Raw genomic sequence first — 12076 nt, 5'->3', positions numbered from 1 at the left:
ACAACTGGAGAAATAGCAAAAACAAATGGATTCATGCATGGAACATAAGAAAACTCTAGAAGGGTGACATATCCAAAGAAGACAGACGGATAGGGAACTTAAAGGAAAGTGAATTAAAGAGGAAAGAATAAAGATGAAAGCTATTTGAGCTTAGAAATTTCTGTGAAATATTTGCTTGTGATGGGAAGACATTGGAGGAGTTTTCATAAGCAAGTGACATTATATGATATGTATCTTTGATGAAAAGATTTGAAAATTGGAGATTTCTTTGATTCAGTAGACTACTCCTGTCCTTTAACCTTCTCATTGTACTCCATTCTATCCAAGCCCTCTTAACCCCACTTTTTTTCCTATTCAGGCTGAACACTGAAGGGTTTCTCAGAAGAAGGGTACACATGCCATATATTTTGAAAGAGTGGAAGGGGTAGAAGCTAAGAGAATTTTACTTTGTCTTCATAGAACACTCCATCCCTTAACACTCTGAATATATTCCATTCTATTTCTTATTCTCCTCACTTCCTTTCTTACACAGCCCAGACTTAACCCTTGATTTTTTTTTAATATCATTTTGATAACTCATGTAACTCTTCTGTCCCTCTGCACTTAGTGCTACTGGAAAGCATACAACCATGAACTAAATTTCTACTGCTACTTCATGCAAAGCAGCTGAATACTAAAGTAAGTTTGTTTTTTAAACATTTCTAAACATGTTAGTCATGAAAGACTGCTTACCAATCTTTGTTGTCTTGGCATTAGAGTTAGCTGCCTTCTTCAACTCTCTCTAAACTCCTAATTATCTTACTGAAAAAAAATTACCTTTCTAGTGTATTGACAAATATTGAGTTTATCAATCCTAGACACTATCCACCTCACTAGCATTACACTTCACTAACTTGATCTCAATCTGAACATAACTTTAACTGTCTCCTTCAAATCTCAAGGGCTGTGGTGATCTTTCTCTGGTTCAAAACTAATAGCTCCTCTGGTGCTTTTTAAAATTTCCCTGTACTCTATCCTGTTCAGTGTTGTTCACTGGGCAAAGTAATAAAAATGATTATAACATCTGAAACTTATTGAACAGCTTATGTGCAGACTTCCCTGGTGGCTCAGATGGTAAAGCATCTGTCTACAATGTGGGAGACCTGGGTTCAATCCCTGGGTTGGGAAGATCCCCTGGAGAAGGAAATGGCAATCCACTCCAGTACTACTGCCTGGAAAATCCCATGGATGGAGGAGCCTGGTAGGCTACAGTCCATGGGGTCGCAAAGAGTCGGACACAACTGAGCGACTTCACTTTCACTTTCACTTTCAATTATCTTTATAACTATTAACAATACTCTTATATTACTAATAACTCTTAATACTATTATACCTTATGGATGAGGAAATTTTAGCAAAAAAAAATATGTTGTCTTCAGGGGCAACATTCTATTTGGATCTATTGATATTTATGTCCTGGTGATTCTTACAATTGTCTTTATTTAGCTATTTCTTACTGGAAATACACCATTTCTTTCTCCTACACAAATATCAATGCTCTCTAGGCCTCTGGCCACAGCCACTTCTTTTCAATTTCAACATATTTTTCCTAAATCATATTGTCCACTTTAAACATTTTAATTGCCACATACAATCGGCTGATTAAAATCAGCTCCTAATTATTTAGATAAATTCAGCTCTAAATTACTGTTCCCCAAATTTAAACAGATATACCCAGTTGACTTCTAAAACCCTGTCTATATTTGTTGGCTTTCCAAATTAAAATGTAAGCAATATCAGTGGCAATGTGTAAGCAGACATCAAGTCCTCAGTAATCAAAACATTATCTGACACTTGAATGAATTCCATATATTCCGTATACTCCACACCTAATATTTTATTTGTTTTGTTGTTTTAGTCGCTAAGTCGTGTCTGACTCTTTCTGACCGCATGGACTGTAGCCTGCCAGACTTCTCTAATCATGGGATTTCCCAGGCAAGAATACTGAAGAGGGTTCCCATTTCCTTCTCCAAGGCATCTTCCAGGATCAGGAACCCAACCTGAGTCCCCCGCATGGGCAGGTGGATTCTTTACCACTGAGTCATTAAGGAAGACTGATGGTAATATTTTATTACCACAGATTAAACTGGAACACAGTATTCATTGTAGCTGCTTTTTTCAATCAACAAACAATCTTCAAGGATTTGTCAAACACTATCTAGATGCAAGTTTATATTATGGGTACAGATAGATACCTAAAGGGTCTCCTATAATTGAAAAAGACTTAAAACATATGAAAGCAGGAAAACACATTACAAAACTTTGGAGATGGATTGCATACTTATGGTAACAATAGTTAGTGACATATCTTTGTTAAGTATTTCTCTTGTAAATTAAACATCTTGACATTTCCAAGAGCATAGCAGTCAATAACAACGAATAAAGTATCCTATTTCCATTATTACAAAATAGCAAGATATGTTCTGCTCTATCTGTATTCTGGTCACCTAGCATTTGTGGATATTAGCTTGTACATAACAGAAGAGTACTCTCATGTTTATTCATGTCTATTCTTTCCACCTGTCAAACATAATCTGCAGATTTCCTAACTTGTTGACTCACAAAGTAATGGACTTAATAATACTAATTTTCAGTGTAACAGTCAGAAATAGAGGGTCAATGAAGTTTACACGTGGGCTTCCCTGGCGGCTCAGATGGTAAAGAATCCACGTGCAATGTGGGAGACCTGGGTTTGATCCCTGGGTTGGGAAGATCCCCTGAAGGAGAATTCCAACATCTATATAACTGACTCTGGTCTGATGGCTTCTTTTTATCTTCATAATTTTTTCTTGACTTTCAGTGTATCTTGTAACTCTCTTTACTGAATGTCAGACATATGTTATAGCTCAGAATAAGATGAGGAAAATATTTTATGCTTGTATATGAGCACTTTTTGTTTCTTCTTTGAGGATTTTAGTAGTGGGATTTGTATTAATTGACTCCACAGAAAGAATATTATGCACTTGAAGAAAGGATTCTCTTGCTCTGAATAAACACTGCAGCCAATATTATGACTCAAGAGTGTATCAAGCTAAATAACTTCATGTTGCTCCGATGATTACTTGAGCACTGCCAACCAGTATGATATTGTCACACGAGTGTATGTTCCTTGGTTCTTTGTCTCGTCACAACAAAGATTTGGAGCAATGGACATTAAAGCCCTTGGTGCGTCACAGCTCTCGGGTCTTGGACAAACCATGTTACAGCTCTTAGGCAAATCAGTGTTACAGCTCCATTTTATTTAGAAGATAGCAGGAGAATCCAAGACTTGAAAATAAGAGAGTGGAGGAGTGCGTGGAGAGGGAGGGAGAGAGAGAGAGTGAGGTGGGAGGGCGGGGGCATGCACGCGGGAGAGAGTCCGTGAGAAAGTGCTTTGGCTCCTCCTTTTATATGTTTTTTTTCTCCACCTGGGCCTGCCCTATGCAAATTGGGCTTAGCCAGGAGTGCTGTTTGTTCTGCCTGAAGTTTTCACTCTGGTCCTCGGACCTTCCTTTGACCTTCCTTGTCTTTTAGCCACCGCCATTTTGGATTCCTTTTCCCTATTCTACCTACCTAACAATATCATATTGCCATTTCTTATTCAGTACTATGTATAACTGGAGATACTGTGGTCAATAATAAATTCACAGGATGGAGGGGCTCTTCTAAGTTTTAATGATTATAATTATTTTGGTAGGTAATTAATATTTGTAACACTCACAATAAACTGTGGAAAATTCTGAAAGAGATGGGAATACCAGACCACCTGACCTGCCTCTTGAGAAACCTGTATGCAGATCAGGAAGCAACAGTTAGAACAGGACATGGAACAATAGACTGGTTCCAAATTGAGAAAGGAGTACGTCAAGGCTGTATATTGCTTAATTAACTTATATGCAGAGTACATCATGAGAAACGCTGGGCTGGAGGAAGCACAAGCTGGAATCAAGATTGCTGGCAGAAATATCAATACCTCAGATATGCAGATAACACCACCCTTCTGGCAGAAAGTGAAGAAGAACTAATTAGCCTCTTGATGAAAGTGAAAGAGGAGAGTGAAAAAGTTGGCCTAAAGCTCAACATTCACAAAACTAAGATCATGGCATCCAGTCCCATCCTTTCATGGCAAATACATGGGGAAAAAGTGGAAACAGTGGCTGGCTTTATTTTTGGGGGCTCCAAAATCACTGCAGATGGTGATTGCAGCCATGAAGTTAAAAGACACTTACTCCTTGGAAGGAAAGCTATGACCAACCTAGACAGCATATTAAAAAGCAGAGACATTACTTTGCCAATAAAGGTCCGTCTAGTCAAGGCTATGGTTTTTCCAGTAGTCATTATGGATTGAGAGTTGGACTGTGAAGAAAGCTGAGTGCCAAAGAATTGATGCTTTTGAACTGTGGTGTTGGAGAAGACTCTTGAGAGTCCCTTGGACTGCAAGGAGATCCAACCAGTCCATCCTAAAGGAGATCAGTCCTGGGTGTTCATTGGAAGGACTGATGCTGAAGCTGGAACTCCAATACTTTGGCCACCTGATGAGAAGAGCTGACTCATTTGAAAAGACCCTGATGCTGGGAAAAATTGAGGGCAGGAAGAGAAGGGGACAACAGAGGATGAGATGGTTGGATGGCATCACCAACTCGATGGACATGGGTTTGGGTGGACTCCAGGAGTTGGTAATGCACAGGGAGGCCTGGCTTGCTGCGGTTCATGGGGTGGCAGAGTTGGACATACCTGAGCGACTGAACTGAACATAAGAAGAGAGACTATACTGTTAATTTTTAAACAATTTGTTTTTCAATTGTATTCTATACTTAAAATGAAATAAAGCATAAGATTCCTTCACTGCAATTACCAAGTGATGCAAAAAAATCAGATAAGTAGTGCATATTTGGTCTTCCCAGGTGGCTGCACTGGTAAAAAAAAAAACCCACCTGCCAATGCAGATTTGATCCCTGGGTCCTGGGTTGGGAAGATTCCCTGGAGGAGGGCATGACAACCCACTCCAATATTCTTACTTAGAGAATCCCATGGACAGAGGATCCTGGCTGGCCAAGGTCCATAGCGTCTAACAGAGTCAGACGTGACTGCTGTGATTCAGTACACACACACCTAATACATATTTGCAAAGTGCGTTTTGGAATTACATTTAAACTTCGCTATTTTTATGGTTCTGAAATAAGCAAGTAACTTAAAATCAAATCAGAGAATTGATAGGTTTTTATTTTTTTAGTTTTCAGTTCAGTTCAGTCTCTCAGTTGTGTCCAACTCTTTGCGACCCCATGAATTGCAGCATTTCAGGCTTCCCTGTCCATCACCAACTCCCGGAGTTCACCAAAAGCCATGCCCTTCGAGTCAGTGATGCCATCCAGCCATCTCATCCTCTGCCATCCACTTCTCCTCCTGCCTCCAATCTTTCCCAGTATCAGGGTCTTTTCCAATGACTCAACTCTTCGCATGAGGTGGCCAAAGTATTGGAGTCTCAGCTTTAGCATCAGTCCTTCCAAAGAACACCCAGGACTGATCTCCTTTAAGATGGACTGGTTGGATCTCCTTGCAGTCCAAGGGACTCTCAAGAGTCTTCTCCAACACCACAGTTCAAAAGCATCAATTCTTCGGTGCTCAGCCTTCTTCACAGTCCAACTCTCACATCCATACATGACCGCTGGAAAAACCACAGCCTTAACTAGACGGACCTTCGTTGGCAAAGTAATGTCTCTGCTTTTGAATATGCCATCTAGGTTGGTCATAATTTTCCTTCGAAGGAGTAAGCATCTTTTAATTTCATGGCTGCAATCACCATCTGCATATCTGAGGTTATTGATATTTCTCCAGCAATCTTGATTCCAGCTTGTGCTTCTTCCAGCCCCGTGTTTCTCATGATATGCTCTGCATAGAAGTTAAATAAGCAGGGTGACAATATACAGCCTCGACATACTCCTTTTCTATTTGGAACCATTCTGTTGTTCCATGTCCAGTTCTAACTGTTGCTTCCTGACTTGCATATAGGTTTCTCAAGAGGCAGGTCAGGTGGTCTGGTATTCCCATCTCTTTCAGAATTTTCCACAGTTTATTGTGATCCACACAGTCAAAGGCTTTGACATAGTCAATAAAGCAGAGACAGATGTTTTTCTGGAACTCTCTTGCTTTTTCCATGATCTAGTGGATGTTGGCAATTTTATCTCTGGTTCCTCTGTCTTTTCTAAAACTAGCTTGAACATCTGGAAGTTCACACTTCACGTATTGCTGAAGCCTGGCTTGGAGAATTTTGAGCATTACTTTACTAGTGTGTGAGATGAGTGCAATTGTGCGGTAGTTTGAGCATTCTTTGGCATTGCCTCTCTTTGGGATTGGAATGAAAACTGACCTTTCCAGTCCTGTGGCCACTGCTGAGTTTTCCAAATTTGCTGGCATATTGAGTGCAGCACTTTCACAGCATCATCTTTCAGGATTTGAAATAGCTCAACTGGAATTCCATCACCTCCACTAGCTTTGCTCATAGTGATGCTTTCTAACACCCACCTGACTTCACATTCCAGGATGTCTGGCTCTAGATGAGTGATCACACCATCATGATTATCTGGGTCATGAAGATATTTTTTATACAGTTCTCCTGTGTATTCTTGCCACCTCTTCTTAATATCTTCTGCTTCTGTTAGGTCCATACCATTTCTGTCGTTTATCGAGCCCGTCTTTGCATGAAGTGTTCCCTTGGTATCTCTAATTTTCTTGAAGAGCTCTCTAGTCTTTCCCATTCTGTCAGACTAATAAAGCCATAGATACTTTTATTATTCTAAAGAAGAAAAATATGAAATATATTGTATGTTTTCTGAAACAATCAATTTATAACATTAATGTTCGTAGGGTCAACCAACATGAAGTTTCTCCTTTGGGCCTGCCTCATGTATGTTTCTTTTGCAAGGGTAAGTAAATGGACTTTTAAAATTGCAGCAATAGTATAATCATCAAATAAGTGTAGACAGCTATTCTACAATTGTATATTGTAGTTATAGTGTTGATAATGATGCATAGACATGTTAATGAGTATGCAGTTTACTGTGCCAAACTTTTCAAAAGAAATTTTCAGATGCCAAAATAATAAAAGTTGTGTAATCTGAAAATGAATAAGCAGTAAGGAAAAGAAGTGAATTCAGAAAGGCAGTGGGTTGGCGGAGAATAAAATTATAGGGAACCAGAATTCCAGGCAGATGATCTTAATAGTTTACATTTTCAAATTATACAAAACTGGATTAGGCTTCCTCTGGAAGTGAAGTCCCATTGCTGGAGGTCTGATGTAGTTGTTGTTTTTCAGTCACTATGTCTGACTCTATGACCCCATGGACTGCAGCACTCCAGCTTCTCTCACTATCTCCCAGAGTTTGCTCAAACTCATGTCCATTGAGTTGGTGATGGCATCCAACCATCTCATCCTGTGTTAGCCCCTTCTCCTGCCTTCAATCTTTTCCAGCATCAGGGTCTTTTTCAATGAGTTGGTTCTTTGCATTAGGCGGCCAAAGCATTGGAGCTTCAGTTTCAGCATCAGTTCTTCCAGTAAATATTCAGGGTTAATTTCTTTAGGATTAACTGATTGGATCGACTTGCAGTCCAGGAAACTCTCAAGAGTCTTCTCCAACACCACAATTCAAAAGTATCAGTTCTCCAACTCTCACCCTTCTTTATGGTCCAACTCTCCCATCCATACATGAATACTGGAAAAACCATAGCTTTTACTATACGGACCTTTGTCGGCAAAGTGATGTCTCTGCTTTCTAATATGCTATCTAGGTTGGTCATAGCTTTTCTTCCAAGAAGCAAGCATCTATTAATTTTGTGACTACAGTCACTTTCCAGTGATTTTGTAGCCCAAGAAAATAAAGTCTGTCATGGTTTCTATTGTTTCCCTGCCTATCTGCCATGAACAGACGGGACCAGATGCCATGATCTTAGTTTTTTCAATGTTGCGCTTTAAGCCAACTTTTTCTCTCTCCTCTTTTATATTAATCAAGAGGCTCTTTAGTTCCTCCTTGCTTTCTGCTGTCATAGTGGCATCATATGCACATCTGAAGTTGTTGATATTTCTCCCAGCAATCTTGATTCCAGCTTGTGCTTCATCCATCCTGGCATTTCATATGTCTTCCCTGGTGGCTCAGACGGTAAAGCGTCTGTCTACAATGCAGGAGACCTGGATTCAATACCTGGGTCCGGAAGATCCCCTGGAGAAGGAAACCCACTCCAGTACTATTGCCTGGAAAAATCCCATGGAGAGAGGAGCCTGGTAGGCTACAGTCCATGGGGTCGCAGAGTCGGACACGACTGAGCAACTCCAATCTGCATAAAGGTAAATAAGCAGGGTGACAATATACAGCCTTGATATACTACTTTTCCAATTTTGAATCAGTCCACTGTTCCATGCTCAGTTCTAACTGTTGCTTCTTGATCTGCCTAAAAGTTTCTCAGGAGACAGGTAAGGTGGTCTGGTATTGCCCTCTCTTTAGGAATTTTCCACAGTTTGCTCTGCTCCACACAGTCAAAAGCTTTAGCATAGTCAATGAAGCAAAAGCAGACATTATTTTGGAATTGCCTTGCTTTTTCTATGATCCAGAAGATGTTGGCAATTTGATCTCCAGTTCTTGTGCTTTTTCTAAATCCAGCTTGTACATCTAAAAGTTCTTAGTTCACATACTGTTGAAGCTTAGCTTGAAGGATTTTGAGCATTATCTTGCTAGCATGTGAAATAAGCACAATTGTATAGTAGTTTGAACATTCTCTGGCATTGCCTTTCTTTGGTATTGGAATGAAAACACCTTTTCCAATCCTGTGGCCACTGCTGAGCCTTTCAAATTTGCTGGCATATTGAGTGCAGCACTTTCACAGCATCATCTTTTAGGACTTGAACTAGCTCAGCTGGAATTCCATCACCTCCTCTACCTTTGTTCTTACTAATTCTTCCTAAGGCCCTCTTGACTTCACACTTCAGCATGTCTGGCTTTAGGTAAGTGATCACACCATCATGGTTATCAAGGTCATGAAGACCTTTTTTGTATAGTTTTCTGTGTATTCTTCCCACCTCTTCTTAATCTCTTCAGCTTCTCTTAGGTCCTTGCTGCTTCTGTCCTTTATTGTACCCATATTTGCATGAAATGTTCCCTTGATATCTCCAACTTTCTTGAAGAGATCTCTAGTCTTTCCCATTCTGCTGTTTTCCTGTATTTATTTGAATTTTTCACTTAAAAAGTCTTTATTATCTCTCCTTTCTTATCTTTCTGGAACTCCATAATGAATAACCATAGTGAATTAACTTCTTCCTTTGTTTTAGAAATGCTTCCGCTTTATTGATGAGGTAAAACTTTTTTTTTCATCTATGTATAAATGTATTTCGGAGGAAAAGGAAACCCACTCCAGTATTCTTGCCTAGAGAAATCCATGGACAGAGGAGCCTGGTGGGCTACAGTCCATGGAATTGCAAAGAGTTGTACATGACTGAGTGACTAACATGCACAGAAATGTATTTGTTTCTACCTTGAAGTATATTTTACATTTTAAAACTCTCTGATTTTTTGTATGCAATTTTGTGACTAATATTGCTGTTAAAATATCAATCCTATTAAACTCATATTTGATAGAAAAATGTTTATTAAGTATAAATATATTTGTGCTCGACATATTTACTGTAAGAATTTTATTTCTTTTCAATGAACAGAAGCATTAAGCAAGTATATCCCCTTTATAGTGGATATAAGTTTTGCTATGCCCAGGTTTCCTCCTCACGCTTTGACAAGATTTTATAACAATATTGTAATGAGTTTACTTCAACAAAATAAATGATGAATCTGAGAAGATTTTGCCTATATGAAAGCATAGCAGAAGAAAGCGTGATCTAGGAATTACTAGCAGGAGGAGTATGTCCCAAATTGTTAGGTGACTTCTGTGCAGCAAATACTCAAAGTATCCCTTTTACTGCCATTAGAATTTTTGTTTAGTTCTGTGTCATTTTTGCCTTAATTCTGATGACAGGAGAGTGTTAAGAAAATAACAGTAATATCTACCCACAAGTATGCAGTAGATCAACACAACAATCTATCAAGGAAAAGCCAAGACATATGATCCAGATGTGTACAGTTTTAACCAAATACCATTAGACATATGGCAAAGGAATGGAAAATAATTTTAAAAATGAAAACAATATGGGATACTACTTTTAATTTCTTACAAGAATTAAGATTTTAATCATAAGAATTAGAACTCCCTGATCACAATATGAATCACTGTTATGTGTCTGTCTCTGTGAACACTCTGGATGTCTATTGCTTGTGTATCATGCATCTTACCTTCATGATCCAGGAGCAAGTATTTTAACTCAGTAATTCAGGAATGGACACTAAAATTGGAAAGAATATTATACACAATATTAAATTTTAATAAAGAAGCTTCCTACCTGGGAGACAGCAACCCTGGCACAAGCAAAGAAACCTTGTCTGTTCTATCCACGTGGACACGTGGCACATGGACAGCACAAAGTAGCCACTCATTTGATTCTTTTAAAAAGTTTTTGAAAATCCATCAAGAAAGACAAAGTATCCCAAACCATTGAGGAACAATCTACATTCATTGAGAAGTTATATTGCAAAGTCTTTAGTCCCTGGGGATTTTGTGATAAGCCCAAAAGATTATATAATATAATCTTATTAAATGTCATCACAGTCATAAGTAATATAGAGATAGGATGGAGGTAATCATCTTTAATTGACTACTTTGCTCTCCTTTAGGATTACAGTGACAACATAGGCAGTCCTTACCCAGTTAACCCATCTGCAAGTATTTCTTACCCAGTTACCCCATCTGCAAGTATTCCTTGTCCAGTTAACCCATCTGCAAGTATTCCTTGTCCCATGCCAGACAGAGATTTCACTCATCCTGTCTATCTTACAAAGACTAACCTCCCCAATGACCCTGGGAATCCTGATCCTGATACAGCAGTACCCTCAAATCCCCTGGTTTTCACTGCTCTTGGAGCTCCCCTCTACAGTATTGCTGGTCTTCCCATATCTCCTTTTTCCGGTCAACTTCCTCCTACTGGGGTTTTCCGCCTTGTTCCTGTCTCAAGTAGACCTATAGGACCTTTATACTCACCTAATGAAGCTGCACCTTCTGCAAATACATATATAGTTGAGATTCTTGTCCCACCTACTACACCCCCACATACTGTCCCAGATGTCCAACCACTTACTATCACAGAGCCTGATGAAGCCGAGCCTGCAGCAGATGCCCTCGCTGCCCCAGAACCTCAGTCCTCTATTTCTTTTGACCAGGTAAGTGGCCTCAGTCTTAGTCCTGTGATGCATGAGATTTATAGTAGCAGGAAAGAAACAGTCTCTCTATAAACAAACATATATCCACTGAGATATTTTGAACAGCTTTTTTGAGATAGGATATTAAAAAAACTACCAATACTAAAAACGTATACTTCGATAAGTTTGGGCATGTATATACACACCCATGGTTTGTTGGCACTGCTGACTCAATGGACATGAGCTTGAACAAACTCAGAGAGAGTAAAGGACAGGGAAAGACTAGCTTGCTGCAGTTCAAGCGGTTGCAAAGAGTCCGATACGACTTAGTGAGTGAAGAACAGCAATGAAAAAAAACACCAAGATAAGACTATATTCACAATAGCTGGAAGTATCCTACTGTTTTTGTTGTTGTTGTTGTTGTTTGTTTGTTTTAAATATTCCCACACTCCCCTTTTTCTTGTTCTTGATGTATTTTCTGTTAGTACAGATTGGTTTGCAATTTCCGGGATGCTGTATAAGCAGAATCATACTGTATATACTCTTTTGTGCCTGGATTCTGTCACTAAGCATAATTATTCTGAGATTTATCCATGTAGTTATGCATATCAATAGTTCAGTCTCTTTTTTTGCAAAGTTATGTTACATTATATGGATATATCATAATTTTTACCCATTCATTTGTTGATGAACATTTTAACTTCCAAGCTGAATACCATTTATACCATTTATTTATATCCAGTTACATATTGCATACAATACTGGCTTAA

At 39.0% G+C, this 12076-nt stretch overlaps 1 protein-coding gene across 1 annotated transcript; it reads left to right on the top strand.

Moving 5' to 3' along the window:
• Positions 1-6890: 6890 nt before the first annotated feature.
• PRR27 (proline rich 27) lies at positions 6891-11399 on the top strand. The gene is made up of 2 exons (XM_086407324.1): positions 6891-6941; positions 10785-11399. Exons 1-2 carry the CDS (start codon positions 6894-6896, stop codon positions 11397-11399), a joined length of 663 nt encoding a protein of 220 aa, XP_086263450.1. The 5' UTR covers positions 6891-6893.
• The last annotated feature ends 677 nt before the right edge of the window (positions 11400-12076 follow it).

This window comes from Bos grunniens, chromosome 6 (genome assembly GCF_055505025.1).
Source record: "Bos grunniens cultivar Pamir isolate PY7600 chromosome 6, Bosgru_T2T1.0, whole genome shotgun sequence".
Classification (NCBI taxonomy): Eukaryota; Metazoa; Chordata; class Mammalia; order Artiodactyla; family Bovidae; genus Bos; species Bos grunniens.
Note: the sequence above shows the minus strand (reverse complement) of the source record. Positions and strands in the feature narration are given on the sequence as shown.

Coding starts and splice junctions, on each gene's coding strand:
- PRR27 (XM_086407324.1), top strand. CDS start 6,894: ATGAAGTTTCTCCTTTGGGCCTGCCTCATGTATGTTTCTTTTGCAAGG. Junction 6,942..10,784: donor TGTATGTTTCTTTTGCAAGG/GTAAGTAAATGG, acceptor GCTCTCCTTTAG/GATTACAGTGACAACATAGG.